General features: G+C 42.6%; 1 protein-coding gene across 3 annotated transcripts in view; it reads left to right on the top strand.

Annotated features, from left to right (window-relative positions):
• Positions 1-16,030, top strand: part of LOC109865961 (VPS10 domain-containing receptor SorCS1) — a 163,786-nt gene that overhangs the window by 112,207 nt on the left and 35,549 nt on the right. For all 3 annotated transcript variants that reach the window (XR_004204514.1, XM_031799698.1, XM_031799699.1), the window contains exons 5-9: positions 3,186-3,259; positions 5,536-5,600; positions 6,577-6,695; positions 7,003-7,092; positions 10,474-10,653. Coding sequence is in view for 2 of the 3 variants with exons in the window: in XM_031799698.1 (XP_031655558.1) it covers positions 3,186-3,259; positions 5,536-5,600; positions 6,577-6,695; positions 7,003-7,092; positions 10,474-10,653 (528 nt within the window). In the remaining variant the exon portion in view is untranslated. The remainder of the gene's footprint in view (positions 1-3,185; positions 3,260-5,535; positions 5,601-6,576; positions 6,696-7,002; positions 7,093-10,473; positions 10,654-16,030) is intronic.

The raw sequence follows: 16,030 nt of genomic DNA on the forward strand, positions 1-16,030 counted from the left end.
CTAAGTCCCTTAAGAGGAAACTTCACCATTTTTCAACTTCATGAACATCACCCCCAACATAGACATATGTGACAATTGTTTATTTCCATGTTTGGTAGTAAAAAGAGATAGAGGAAGATACGTGTTTCCAATGATATCATCATTGTGCATCGTTTGATTTTGACCAATTGTGCGCAGGCATTGCCAACTAATTGCCTACTAATTCTCTACTAATTGGTTGATGATGTCCTTGGAAAGACTCATCTTTCTCTATTGTTTTTACTACAAAACATAGAAACGGGCCATTTTCACATATGTTAATGTTGGGGTGGTGCTGGAGATGGTGAATATGAGGTAGATTTCCCTTGAAGCTCCTCATCCGTTAAATGTAGGCCCGGCATTCCTTCCAATAACTTTAGGAGAAAGAAAAACCAACAGAGGTGAACCCCGATAAACAGTCATATGCACCCTAACAAAGGCTAAACGTGTATTATATACCCTTAGACCGAGGGTTTGACTAATTCCTTTTCTCCATGACTCAGTGATTTGATCTCCCCATTTAAGCTCGATGAATCAGACAAACATGTAAACATTGTGCTTATAATTAATTGATATTGGAGTCTAAGGGAATGCAGTGCATATTTGTATCGAATAAATGGTTATGGAATGGTTAATGAATAAATAATATAATACATGAGACACTGTCTTGTGATGGTAATTGTCTGTGAATTACTGAGGCAAGAGAGAAGGTAATTATGCCAAAGATATATTCCAGACCTGCGATATATAGCCATTTTGACCATTACCATTAATAAATGCCTTGCTTGCAGCCAGAGCCATTTGGGCCTAATGCTTCACATCTGATAAATACTTATTGTACTTTGGGAGATTTTCTGCTGTTGTTATAGGATGCACCTGGGCCATGTGTATATATATATGCTACGCTCTATAGACCCTCACTTCTTTCTTCTCTCTCTCTCTAAATCTCAATCTCTCACTCTCCCCTCGTCTCCCTCCCTCCCTCTATCTCCTGCTCCCGTCTTTCCCATTCTCTTTATTTACTCTCTATGGTCCCTTGGAGCTATTCCTCCTTCCTCCTTGGCATTTCCTAGATTGGAGATCTGGCTCTCTAGCCAGTACTTATTTCAGTGTACAAATCCCTCTCACTCTCCCTCCTCTCCAACTTGCCTGACTAAGTGCTAACACTCTATGTGTCTCAAATGGCACCCTATTCCCTATATGAGGCACTACTTTTGACCAGATCCATATGGGGCCTGGTTAAAATTAGTGCACTAACTAGGGAATAGGGTGCAATTTGAGACAGAACCCCAGTGTGGGGGTTAGCTAATTAGTCAGTGATTTCCTGCCTCTCTACCCCTTCTTCTTGCATCTGTTTAATTCAACTCTGTTCCTTTATGAAAGTCATAGCTCAGCTCAAATAGAATTTTTCACATTTTCCACTGCCATGTATTGACATAGAAATATATTGACCATGTTCTGTGGCCAGAATAGCATATGCCTCATAGGCAGATATTGGTATGGAAGGCACAAATAGGCACAAATGGTATGGAAGCAACCGACTGTATAGTACATGCAGTACAGTACTGTACATACATGGTAACGTGTTCAACCTGACCTGATCTAATGTTATGACATGGTTATGAAATGTTTAATGATGTTACGGCTGGTAGTAGGATGTGTTGTGGACTGAAGACCCTAATGGTTGGCCTTCACTGGTGTTCTTTGAAGACCATTTTGTAAAGACCTTGTTAAAGGTCTTACATAATGGAACATCATTTCACTACAGTTCAAATGCCTGCAATTCAGCTTTGCTTTAATGGTGGTTCGGATCAGTTGAATTAAACATGATTATCAATTGAATAACAAGAATTGTCAAAGGGATTATTTGAATGAAAATGTTATTGAGGTCTGTTAACTGAGGCCTTGACTTCACCCTTCAGGAAAGAGTAAAAAACTACAATTTTAAAAAATAAACAAATATTAACAAACAGTATCACCATTCAGTCGGCCGTTAATAAATGACTGTTTACATGTTATGCTTGATCGCTCACGTTTAAAATGGAAAAAGTCCACAAACTAAAACAATTAAATAAGGTCTCATGCCTCGTTGACTTCTCTGCTATAATCAGTAAACCAATACATCATTTGGCTTAGCTGTCGCAGGTGTAAAAAAAAAACACGTCCAAACTTTCACAACTTTACCATTCTCACTTTGGTTTGCGTCTCATTGGCTGGACAGCAGTAAACAGATTAAGCCCAAAAAACAACAAACAAAACAAAGCCCAATATTGACATTATTCATGGATAGTTCATAGTTCACAGTAACCAGAAAAAATACTGACTCCAAATTAAATAGTGAAAAAAGAAGCAACCAAAAGGCATTTATTCCATGCTTATTCAGGATATTCAATTGTGCCATGCTTCCTTCCCCAAATAAGATTTCCTGTTTCTTGAAAGAATCCCCCCTCGGCTCAAACCATCTACCAATAGAGATTGCGATGCCTATGTGTGTGTGTGTGTGTGTGCGAACCATCTCTGTGTAGCAGCTCTCAGTAGAGATTGGGATATCTCAGCAACCTACCGAAGTGCTGACTAGCGAAACAATGCTCACATTGAGACCACCGGCTGTGCTGCTAGGCCCCCCGCCACACACACACAAACACACACATCGCCCCCCCCCCCTGCTGATCTCTAGCCTTGTTAGGAGTATGCAGCCATATATCCAGTACAATGACACCCTCACCATACACAATCCCTTTTCAAGCTTCATATTTAACCTGGGAATGTGTGTGAGGTTTTCACATGGAAAGAATGTGTGGAGAATTGACAGATCGTGTCCATCAGCTTCAGCCCTGTTCTGAGGCACATTTTTTTGTTGCTCTCTTGTGCCAAGTAGGTAACATAGCATCTCAAGAATGTAAATGAACTTGAGAGCAGTTTTTCCTACAGAAGTAATTGCCTGATTTGCGTCATTTGTGAAGTGAGCAGACTAATTGTATAACGAGCTATGCTCATATTGTATCACATTGAGTGTAATGGGAAAATGCTAAACTATTTGAATTAAAGTAAACTATATCTGGACTGTCACTTAGGGCTTGCGTTTAATGATTATTTTACAGTATTCATTTAATCTGTCTTGTCTGACTGAATACAGTATGTAAGTCCCACCGGCTTTCTCCCCACAGCTGTACAGCTCGGTGGAGTTTGGAAGGAGGTGGCAACTTGTCCATGAGAGGGTGGCCCCCAATCGATTCTACTGGTAAGCACAACAACCTATAACCTTCTTCCTGTCTTCCCTAATGTCAAGACTAACTATACATTGAAATCCTTATTTGGTCTTTGGAAGCAGATATGCCAGAGTGAATCCTCTTCTTTGCGTTACATTATTGACGTGTCTGCGCCTGTGCTTTCTCAGCAAGGTGCTGGCGCTCCAAAGAGTTTCAGACTTCTAACGAATGCATTAGGGCTTGTTCGTGAACTCACTGTGCTGAATGGTTCAGGATTTGGAATGCAGCTAACGATGTGGTCTTCGTTTGGTCGAGCGTGGCTAGTGGACACGGGAATGTGAACAGACCGAGTAGTCGACACATGAGTGGGATTTGGGATTTTGAGTGGGATTTTGGAGTTTTGTGATTTCAGCCAGAACCTGTTGGAGCTCAGGAGGGGTCCTGTTCAATGTTATTCCTATAGCAAGGTCATATCCAAGGTTTTGGAGTTACGTTTGGAATGTTAGTTTGAGGGAGTTAAATGGGTTTGGATATGCATGAAATACCTTATACAATTAATGCTGCAAATATATATTTATTATCCTTTTTTTATGAGCTTCTCCGTCATGGGATACAGCAGTCCTTGATAATACTTGATAATGAGAGCATTGTAGTTTGATTTGGATCTTCTGTTTGAACCATAAAGCCCTAGGTCTTTCGAAATCATGACCTTACTTGACCGTGTCAGTCAAATCCACCCCATGAGAATGCTCTCGTCTTCTATCTATATTCTGCCGGGATTTGATCTTCCTTCTACTGTTTCGTTTCTTGTTCTCCTCCTCTGTTCTCCGTCTGTTCTACTTCGTAGCTGGTCCCACGTCTGCCAGACACGAACTGTCAAATCCAGTCATTTTTAACACAACTGGCTTAAATCGGATGTATAAAAAAAGAAGCTTTTGTTGAGTAAATTTGTGAGAAACTGTCAGTGGTAACAAGCTAGGCAGTTCTGGGAAGAGGATGCCTAGAGGGTTTGCTTCTGCACTCCTTGAGTGAATGAGGTTTATTTTTAGGACTGTGTGCACCCTGTTGATAAGGTTTTTGGGAAACGTCCTTTCTGAATCGGACCATTGTAGTTGAAAAGAAAAGGCACAGTCGTGAGCAGGATCTTGTTCTGGAGGCAGCTTTGCTGCGAGTGGTCGCTAGCACAGCCACAAATTCATAACATCTGCTTTTAAACCTAACCCTAATCTTAATCACACTGCTAACCCTGATGCATAACCCTAACATTAAATTAGACCAAAGAGCTAATACATTTTTACAATATAGCCAATTTTGACTTTGCAGCAGCAGAAGTCAAAATCAAGCAGAAATCGCTCAGTTCTGACTCGAGGACAGGACTCGTCCCAAAAAACATCAACCTGCCAGCCGTGAGCAGATTGTCATCTAGAATCTGGATCACATCTATAGATCACATCTTCTCTGGGTTTTTTATGTGAGGCAAGAGCTCCATCTCATGACAATCCTTCTAATCATTTGTACCTGTTTAAACCACTAGTCTCAAGGAAAGACAACATCACAGCTAATCACATGTCAAATCATTATTACTGCCCCTTACATCTTTCCACATTGTAGATGCTGTAGATTCAAACTCACCACTAGTACAGTCTATGAGAATTGAAATAGGTGAGCTTAAATAATGGTTGTTCACCCTTAGTTTTTGAACTGAAGAGAGAATGAGGGAGAAAGGTAAATAGGTCAGTCTCCAGAGATTATGCGTTTTATCTAGGAAATCACCAATACTGCCAAAAAGTGCCATAATTAAGACCGGGGGGTGGGCTCTGTGCATGATCTCATCTCCCTTTGTGTGCTGTCTCATTTGCTCTATGAAGATATGTAAATATTTGAGGCCTGTAATGATTTTGTGCAGCTGCACTATATCTGCGGGCCTTCTGAGCAAGCAAATCAATTACCTTCCCTCTTGCTAATGTTAGGATGTGTTCTCCATCAATCTGTCAGGAAAGTAAGGGCAGTTTGGTATGGTTTGGCCTTGAGCACGGTAACATCACACGCAACACCTGAGGTAGCTTTCCTTTTTACCTCAATGAACAACCTTTTGAGGTGTTCCTCAAGGTTATAGCCTGGGGCCCTTGAAGTTTCTGGCAATCGTTATTCTGGTTGTCATTTCCCCTCAGTGTTCTGAATTTATCTGACAAGCAATCTCAGGGATGAGAAGGTAAGTATAAGCTCGGTAGCATCAGTGAAGTCCTTCTGTCCTTCCTTGCTAAAGAATAGTGATGTACATGAAAGAAATGTGTCTTTTCCCCCGCAGGTCAAAAACGGGTTTAGACAAAGAACCGGGCTTAATTCACCTGGAAACCATCATCTCTGAAGGACGTGAGTAATTCAATTTTCAGAGTTCCTGCTCTGTTCCTCAATTTTCCGGTGTCTCTACTGTACTATGAGCCTTGAACTAAAGTGGAAAGGGATTGAGAGGGTATGTAGGGCTACGGGCCACACGATTGAAGGCGCAGGGGACGCACAATGACGATTGAGAAAAGTAATGCATATATTAGAATGCCTTTAAAACCAGAGTGATCCCGATACTCAACATTCTGAATGTCAATGGAATGGATGGAAACACAATGGCCACCTTTCCGGTGTTTTGGCACAGACAGAATTCACTTGAATGGATCTACCTGATACAGTGACGCAATACGCATGATACAATACCAATTCACAATTTATCTTTTTCTACTCTGTCATGAACATATTATATTTACCATGTATCCTAACGTCAAAAGGTTGAGACAGATATGGAGGTAACACATGATATATACACCTCATAGTTAATCTACGCCATTGTACTGGGGATACATCTCTCAAAATTTAAGGGGTATTCTTCCCAGCCCTCAACTAACTCAATAGACAAAAATAGAAGCTCCCTTCTAATCCCTGACAGAAAGCAAACAACCACCCTTTTGGCCGGGGTGGCAGAATCACCCCCAGTTAGCAGCCGCCACAGATACAGACACCCTTGTGACAGCGCAAGCTTTGCCCCAGTATGGCCATCCCCATTGATCACGCGGCTCACTGTGTAAACCAGACAACATAGTTAGCTGAAGCCTAACACACAGGGACAGCCAGTCCCACACCTCGCTCCCCACCTCACACCGCGATAGAGGGGAAAGAAAGCAATTGGCCTCCCTGGTCCACCCTCCACTTTCCCCTCGCTTTTCTCTCACCACTTTATTGACGCAATTAATGTGAGACACCTGATGGAAGGCTAGCTCGCTGTGAAGGCTGCCTGTCCCCCATTGGCTAATATGATCATTGGTTCAATGGCTGCGGTTTCTTCTCTCCGTGTGTGCAGAGGCGCTGTACGTCACCTGCAAGCTGCAGAACTGCACCGAGGCCAATAAGGGCAAGCCGTTCCCTGGCTACATTGACCCCAATTCCCTTGTGGTACAAGACGAGTATGTGTTTGTCCAGGTAGGTAATTGTACATATCTGACGTGAACCAGAACAGAGCTGTGTGTGTAAGAGAACATGTAGTAGGATTATCAGAAATGTTGAGATCATATCAGTATGTACATTACGTGAATATGCCATTGGGATTGATGTGTTATACTGCTTGAATGTGAACGAACAATGGTATGTGTGTGAGAGAGAACATGTTATACTTTTATTGGAAATGTATTATAGCAGGTTATATTAATCAGCGCTCTAGTGTGTAGTATGTTTGATGGGTAGTATATCTTGAATGTGTTTTTTCATTCAATGGTTTCATGACCTGCAGGTGTCAACTGGTGGGCGTCCAATCTACTATGTGTCAGCCAAGCGGGAAGTCTTCACACCCATGAAGCTACCCAAGTACACCTTGCCTAAGGTATAACTCACAGACACACATGGTCATACAATGGTTGATCAACATGCCAGGATAGGAGCAGAAGCAGGGAGACAGAGTAGAGAGAACAGAAGCAGGAAGACCGAGTAGGGAGAACAGAAGCAGGAAGACTGAGTAGGGAGAACAGAAGCAGGAAGACTGAGTAGGGAGAACAGAAGCAGGAAGACTGAGTAGGGAGAACAGAAGCAGGAAGACTGAGTAGGGAGAACAGAAGCAGGAAGACTGAGTAGGGAGAACAGAAGCAGGAAGACAGAGTAGGGAGAACAGAAGCAGGAAGACTGAGTAGGGAGAACAGAAGCAGGAAGACTGAGTAGGGAGAACAGAAGCAGGAAGACAGAGTAGGGAGAACAGAAGCAGGAAGACTGAGTAGGGAGAACAGAAGCAGGAAGACAGAGTAGGGAGAACAGAAGCAGGAAGACTGAGTAGGGAGAACAGAAGCAGGAAGACTGAGTAGGGAGAACAGAAGCAGGAAGACAGAGTAGGGAGAACAGAAGCAGGGAGACAGAGTAGGGAGAACAGAAGCAGGAAGACTGAGTAGGGAGAACAGAAGCAGGAAGACAGAGTAGGGAGAACAGAAGCAGGAAGACTGAGTAGGGAGAACAGAAGCAGGAAGACTGAGTAGGGAGAACAGAAGCAGGAAGACCGAGTAGGGAGAACAGAAGCAGGAAGACTGAGTAGAGAGAACAGAAGCAGGAAGACTGAGTAGGGAGAACAGAAGCAGGAAGACTGAGTAGGGAGAACAGAAGCAGGAAGACCGAGTAGGGAGAACAGAAGCAGGAAGACTGAGTAGGGAGAACAGAGGCAGGAAGACTGAGTAGGGAGAACAGAAGCAGGAAGACTGAGTAGGGAGAACAGAAGCAGGAAGACCGAGTAGGGAGAACAGAAGCAGGAAGACCGAGTAGGGAGAACAGAAGCAGGAAGACCGAGTAGGGAGAACAGAAGCAGGAAGACCGAGTAGGGAGAACAGAAGCAGGAAGACTGAGTAGGGAGAACAGAAGCAGGAAGACCGAGTAGGGAGAACAGAAGCAGGAAGACCGAGTAGGGAGAACAGAAGCAGGAAGACCGAGTAGGGAGAACAGAAGCAGGAAGACCGAGTAGGGAGAACAGAAGCAGGAAGATCGAATAGGGAGAACAGAAGCAGGAAGACCGAGTAGGGAGAACAGAAGCAGGAAGACCGAGTAGGGAGAACAGAAGCAGGAAGACCGAGTAGGGAGAACAGAAGCAGGAAGACAGAGTAGGGAGAACAGAAGCAGGAAGACCGAATAGGGAGAACAGAAGCAGGAAGACTGAGTAGGGAGAACAGAAGCAGGAAGACTGAGTAGGGAGAACAGAAGCAGGAAGACTGAGTAGGGAGAACAGAAGCAGGAAGACTGAGTAGGGAGAACAGAAGCAGGAAGACTGAGTAGAGAGAACAGAAGCAGGAAGACAGAGTAGAGGGTGCAAAAGTGTCTAGGGCTCATGCCGGAAACAATCAGTGATCCCTGCTGCAGGAGGAAGTTTTTGGTTCCGGAAGCGAGAGTGTTACCCACTCGACCAGACTCCGGTCCAGTGGATATATATCTGTGTTTCAACCAACCTTAAATGCATCAAAAGAATAATCTCTATGGGAATTCAAACCTAAGCCATCATGAGACCAATACTGGAAACATCACAGGTAGCTTTCTATCCAGCATCTCTTTGTTATTTATGAGTGAACTGAGGCCAAAACCAACTGCCGTTATTTCTGGCATTGTTATTCAATGCAGCTATATGCTTGTGGTCTCCTTTGTGGCCTTCCCGCCTCTCCATTGACAATTAAACATGTTTTATTCAATCAAGCCATGGGCCATCCTAGTCTCTTTCTCTCTCTCACACACTCTCTCGCTCTCTCTCTCTCTCTCTACACACTGAGGTGTGCAGGCGCAGTCAGAGGTAGATGAAATTCACTAGTGAGAACAGCTTGTGTCCCTCTGTGTTAGTGCGGGCCGACAAGCATGCAATTCAAGTTAATAAGTGTAATATCCTCCTCGCTGGAGTTACGTTGGTGAGAATGAGGTCGGATACTGATTTAGTCTTATGATTAAACCCAGCGGGGGTGGGATGAGTAAATTGGGTAGACGGAGGTTCTCGAAAGGCCACTGTAATACACCCGTTGACATATTATTATTATTAACAGCCGTTGATTGTGGGTACATGGAATGTCAATTTTTAAGGTTAATCAAGGGAGATGTTAGATTCGATTGTAATTTATGTTATTTTCTTGTGATTATGTGCTGGATGAGTTAGAATGCATTCTAAATAAACTATCATCTCCATTGGGGAGCTACAGTAGTTAGAGAGAGTACCAAATCAACATTTGATTTAATCAGATCACTTCCATTGTACTATACTTCTGAAGCAGTAGATTGTTTTTCTGTTACCTTACTGGTGAAAAGGAGGGGGAAGCTATACATTTTGAGAGTTACATACTGCATCACCTCTGTTAATTTGATAATTAGATGGGGATTTTGAAATTGGAGGTGTGAGTTTGAGTTTGTGTTGCTTGATACTCTCTTCATCAAGTTGTTCATTCCAGTGTAATTTCACTGTAATTACTATTGTGTAATTATTCTATTGTGTAAGTGAAATTACAGTTGGCCTTCATGTCATTAATTAAATCTGATTGTTTCACCAATGCAATCTATTTGAAATGGTTAGCTACCAACTAATGATTGAATTGTAATCAAACAAAATCGCTGTAAAAATGATTAATTTAAATGTTCATTAAAATGTTCAATTAACTTAGTGCACCAAACATTGAGTTGCCCTCAGAACAGCCTCAATTCGTCGTGGCATGGACTCTACAGCGTGTCAAAAGCTTTCCACAGGGATACCGGCCCATGTTGACTCCAATGATTCCCACAGTTGTGTCAAGTTGGCTGGATATCCTTTGAATGGTGGACCATTTGTGATACACACAGGAAACTGTCGAGCGTGAAAAACTCAGCAGCGTTGGAGTTCTTGACACAAACCGGTGCGGCTGGCACCTACTACCATACCCCATCCAAAGGCACAAATCTTCTGTTTTGCCCATTCACACTCTGAATGGCAAGAATACACAATACTTGTCTCAATGCTTAAAGATAATTTTGTAACCTGTCTCCTCCCATTCCTCTACACTGATTGAAGTGGATTTAACAAGTGACATCAATAAGGGATCATAGTTTTCACCTGGTCAGTCTATGTCATGGAAAGAGCAGGTATTCCTGATGTTTTGTACACTCAGTGTATATTAGTCTGTAATTAATTACAGCTCACAAATGTATGTATTTGTTCCAATTACATGATAAAGTATATATGCAACTTCATGTCAAATGTAACCAGCTGACATTCTTTCTCTGCTAGGATCTGCATGTGATCAGTACGGATGAGAACCGGGTGGTTGCGGCGGTGCAGGAGTGGAACCAGAACGACACCTACAACCTGTACGTGTCAGAGACTGGAGGGGTCTTCTACACCCTGGCCCTGGAGAACGTAGTCAGCAGCATGGGGCACGAGGGCAACGTCATGATAGACCTGTATGAGGTAAATATAAAACATCATGATAGACCTGTATGAGGTAAATATACAATGTCATGGTAGACCTCTGTGAGGTAAATATACAACATCACGGTAGACCTGTATGAGGTAAATATACAACATCACTGTAGACCTGTATGAGGTAAATATACAACATCATGGTAGACCTGTATGAGGTAAATATAAAACATCATGGTAGACCTGTATGAGGTAAATATACAACATCATGGTAGACCTGTATGAGGTAAATATACAACATCACAGTTGACCTGTATGAGGTAAATATACAACATCACTGTAGACCTGTATGAGGTAAATATACAACATCACAGTTGACCTGTATGAGGTAAATATACAACATCATGGTAGACCTGTATGAGGTAAATATACAACATCACAGTTGACCTGTATGAGGTAAATATACAACATCACAGTTGACCTGTATGAGGTAAATATACAACATCACTGTAGACCTGTATGGGGTAAATGACATCATGGTAGACCTGTATGAGGTAAATATACAACATCACGGTAGACCTGTATGAGGCAAATATACAACGTCATGATATACCTGTATGAACTAAATATACAACGTCATGATAGACCTGTATGAGGTAAATACTCTATACAAGGTCATGATAGACCTGTATGAGGTAAATATACAACATCATGATAGACCTTTATGAGGTAAATATACAACGTCATGATAGACCTCCTGTACATGTACAAAGTAAATATACTGGAGATAAGGTAGATGTACCTGTATGTGTGCCTGAGGCTGGTCTAGTGGGTAACACTGCTGCCTGGCTCCACGGCTTCTCTGAATCTTTCTGTCTCTCTGCTCATCTCTACCTATCTCTGTCTCAATAAAATAAAAAATACTGCGAATAATATATATATATATATATATATATATATATATATATATATATATATATATATATATATATTTAACTCAGCAAAAAAAAGGTCCCTGCTCATCTGCGTGAACGTGCCTTAGGCATGCTGCAAGGAGGCATGAGTACTGCAGATATGGCCAGGAGAATGAAATGCAATGTCAGGTGATCATCCTCGCAGTGACAGACAACGTGTAACAACACCTGCACAGGATCGATACATCCATACATCACATCTGCGGGACAGGTACAGGATGGCAACAACAACTGCCCGAGTTACACCAGGAACGCACAATCCCTCCATCAGTGCTTAGACTGTCCGCAATAGGCTGAGAGAGGCTGGACTGAGGGCTTGTAGGCCTGTTGTAAGGCAGTTCCTCAGCAGGCATCACCGGCAACAACGTCGCCTATGGGCACAAAACCACCGTTGCTGGACCAGACAGGACTGGCAAAAAGTGCTCGTCACTGATGAGTCGCGGTTTTGTCTCACCAGGGGTGATGGTCGGATTTGCGTTTATCGTTGAAGGAATGAGCGTTACACCGAGGCCTGTACTCTGGAGCGGGATCGATTTGGATGTGGAGGGTCCGTCATGGTCTGGGGTGGTGTGTCACAGCATCATCGGACTGAGCTTGTTGTCATTGCAGGCAATCTCAACGCTGTGCTTTACAGGGAAGACATCCTCCTCCCTCATGTGGTACCCTTCCTGCAGGCTCATCCTGATATGACCCTCCAGTATGACAATGCCACCAGCCATACTGCTCATTCTGTGCGTGATTTCCTGCAAGAAAGGAGTGTCAGTGTTCTGCCATGGCCAGTGAAGAGCCCGGATCTCAATCACATTGAGCACTTCTGGGACCTGTTGGATCGGAGGGTGAGGGCTAGGTCCATTCCCCCCAGAAATGTCCGAGAACTTGCAGGTGCTTTGGTGGAAGAGTGTGGTAACATCTCACAGCAAGAACTGGCAAATCTGGTGCAGTCCATGAGGAGATGCACTGCCGTACTTAATGCAGCTGGTGGCCACACCAGATTGTTACTTTTGATTTTGACTCCCCCTTTGTTCAGGGACACATTATTACATTTCTGTTAGTCACATGTCTGTGGAACTTGTTTATGTCTCAGTTTATGTCTTGTTAATCTTGTTATGTTATGTTCATGCAAATATTGACACATGTTAAGTTTGCTGAAAATGAACGCAGTTGACAGTGAGAGGACGTTTCTTTTTTATATATACAGTGGGGCAAAAAAGTATTTAGACAGCCACCAATTGTGCAAGTTCTCCCACTTAAAAAGATGAGGTAGGCCTGTAATTTTCATCATAGGAAAAAAATCCAGAAAATCACATTGTAGGATTTTTAATGCATTTATTTGCAAATTATGGTGGAAAATAAGTATTTGGTCACCTACAAACAAGCAAGATTTCTGGCTCTCACAGACCTGTAACTTCTTCTTTAAGAGGCTTCTCTGTTCTCCACTCATTACCTGTATTAATGGCACCTGTTTGAACTTGTTATCAGTATAAAAGACACCTGTCCACAACCTCAAACAGTCACACTCCAAACTCCACTATGGCCAAGACCAAAGAGCTGTAAAAGGACACCAGAAACAAAATTGTAGACCTGCATCAGGCTGGGAAGACTGAATCTGCAATAGGTAAGCAGCTTGGTTTGAAGAAATCAACTGTGGGAGCAATTATTAGGAAATGGAAGACATACAAGACCACTGATAATCTCCCTCGATCTGGGGCTCCATGCAAGATCTCACCCCGTGGGGTCAAAATGATCACAAGAACGGTGAGTAAAAATCCCAGAACCACACGGGGGGGACCTAGTGAATGACCTGCAGAGAGCTGGGACCAAAGTAACAAAGCCTACCATCAGTAACACACTACGCCGCCAGGGACTCAAATCCTGCAGTGCCAGACGTGTCCCCCTGCTTAAGCCAGTACATGTCCAGGCCCGTCTGAAGTTTGCTAGAGAGCATTTGGATGATCCAGAAGAAGATTGGGAGAATGTCATATGGTCAGATGAAACCAAAATATAACTTTTTGGTAAAAACTCAACTCGTCGTGTTTGGAGGACAAAGAATGCTGAGTTGCATCCAAAGAACACCATACCTACTGTGAAGCATGGGGGTGGAAACATCATGCTTCTGGGGCTGTTTTTCTGCAAAGGGACCAGGACGACTGATCCGTGTAAAGAAAATAATTAGGGGCCATGTATCATGAGATTTTGAGTGAAAACCTCCTTCCATCAGCAAGGGCATTGAAGATGAAAGGTGGCTGGGCCTTTCAGCATGACAATGATCCCAAACACACCACCCGGGCAACAAAGGAGTGGCTTCGTAAGAAGCATTTCAAGGTCCTGGAGTGGCCTAGCCAGTCTTCAGATCTCAACCCCATAGAAAATCTTTGGAGGGAGTTGAAAGTCCGTGTTGCCCAGCAACAGCCCCAAAACATCACTGCTCTAGAGGAGATCTGCATGGAGGAATGGGCCAAAATACCAGCAACAGTGTGTGAAAACCTTGTGAAGACTTACAGAAAACGTTTGACCTCTGTCATTGCCAACAAAGGGTATATAACAAAGTATTGAGATAAGCTTTTGTTATTGACCAAATACTTATTTTCCACCATAATTTGCAAATAAATTCATTAAAAATCCTACAATGTGATTTTCTGCATTTTTTCCCCTAATTTTGTCTGTCATAGTTGAAGTGTACCTATGATGAAAATTACAGGCCTCTCATCTTTTTAAGTGGGAGAACATGCACAATTGGTGGCTGACTAAGTACTTTTTTGCCCCACTGTATGTATGTATGTATACAGTGAATATACTGTAAACAAGGCAGGAGTGTGGTGAAAGAAAATGCTTAATGTCATGATTGATCTGTAAATACACTGGAGAAATGGTTAATACACATACAGGTTCCCAATGCACAAGGGTGGCATGTAATGTTAGAAACAGAGGTGGTTTGAGCTAGAGTGTAACCTTGAGATACCAATTGCCTTCATCTTTCCTGAGACCGGAAATGAATTGTTGCCTCTGGAGCTAGGCTCTGGAACACCTATACCATATACTCTAGTGGTACAGCAACTAGGCCCAGGCCTATAGTAGGCTTTGAAGTGTGGCGTCCCTGTGGGGCCATGATATCGAATGCAGCCAGACAGAGTTGGCAGAAGTACAAACTATACAGTTTCAAGGTGTTCGACCCCCAAGCACTTTAATGTATTGAATGATTTCCAATCACACAGTTGACAGATGGAATGAATATATCACTGATAATAACCATCAAACACAGCCTCGTTTAAATGCAATCTTCCCAAATAGACCTATTCTTTCTCTATATTACCTACTCCAGTAATATTAGATTATATTGACTAGCGATCAATGTGGGAGAGTTTAAGAACCAGGAGGTGTAGAGAATCAAGTAATCTCCTGTCACTTTTGGAAGTAAACCGAGTTGCTGTTCCATTTTCAAAGGCGCTTTGGAATGAACACAGAAGCAGTTTCAAACTGCTGACGTGCACATTCTTTTCTTTGATGAATAACTGCAGACATTAGCTTACATACCTGATTCAAACGTGGGGCCCGCTGTACACCAGATTGCCAGGGAAGAAAATATCAGCTCCATCGAAAATTAAATAATTAAGCTGTTGATGATATACCAGCCGCATCTAAGCCCCTCATTTGGCCTTGAGATCGGCGATAGAATCAAATCCAGTCCCTTGATTGGGGTCGGGGACCCGAAACACAGCATATGCTAAAATCTGAGCTCCAGGCGAGACTGAAGTATCTGTCAATTATTGACGAGAAGGGAGTGCTTGGCAGATGCATGTGAGGACTTCAACTCAATTTCATATTCAGAGTTATTTCCCAAGCCCCCAAGTCAGATTAACTTAGGACACACGCATCTTACTACATACAGAGAGTCTAGTCTAGACGATAAATCGCTTCTTACTTCTTTTGTAATAAATGGCTTTTAGCGAGATGTTATCACGCTTTTACAGTTATAGGATGTGTGTGTGTATCGCCAGAGGGGGATCTACTGTAATATGCATCATAATATATTGTGCTCTGCTTAATGCAGGAGATATGATTGTGATACAGATGTCGGATCTGAATTTGTTCTCTCTTTTGTTGCTGAGAATTTTCCTGCACTGCAGAAAATGCAGATGAGCTTTGTGATTTGCATAAATTAACTGAAAACCCGCACTAACACACGGTTATGGAGCCCACTTTTTGCCAGCTAATAGCCTAACCACCGATCAAGCAACATTATGGACTAAACGTTAAAATCCTGTGGCTGCAGGATTATTTTGCCTTAACAATATAGGTCTAATTAAGATCCTACATCTGTATCACAATCATATCTCCTGCATTAAGCAGAGCACAATATATTATGATGCATATTACAGTAGATCCCCTCTGGCGATACACACACACATCCTATAACCATAAAAACGTGATAACATCTCGCTAAACACCATATA

This window comes from Oncorhynchus kisutch, linkage group LG20, assembly GCF_002021735.2.
Source record: "Oncorhynchus kisutch isolate 150728-3 linkage group LG20, Okis_V2, whole genome shotgun sequence".
In the NCBI taxonomy this organism is placed as follows: Eukaryota; Metazoa; Chordata; class Actinopteri; order Salmoniformes; family Salmonidae; genus Oncorhynchus; species Oncorhynchus kisutch.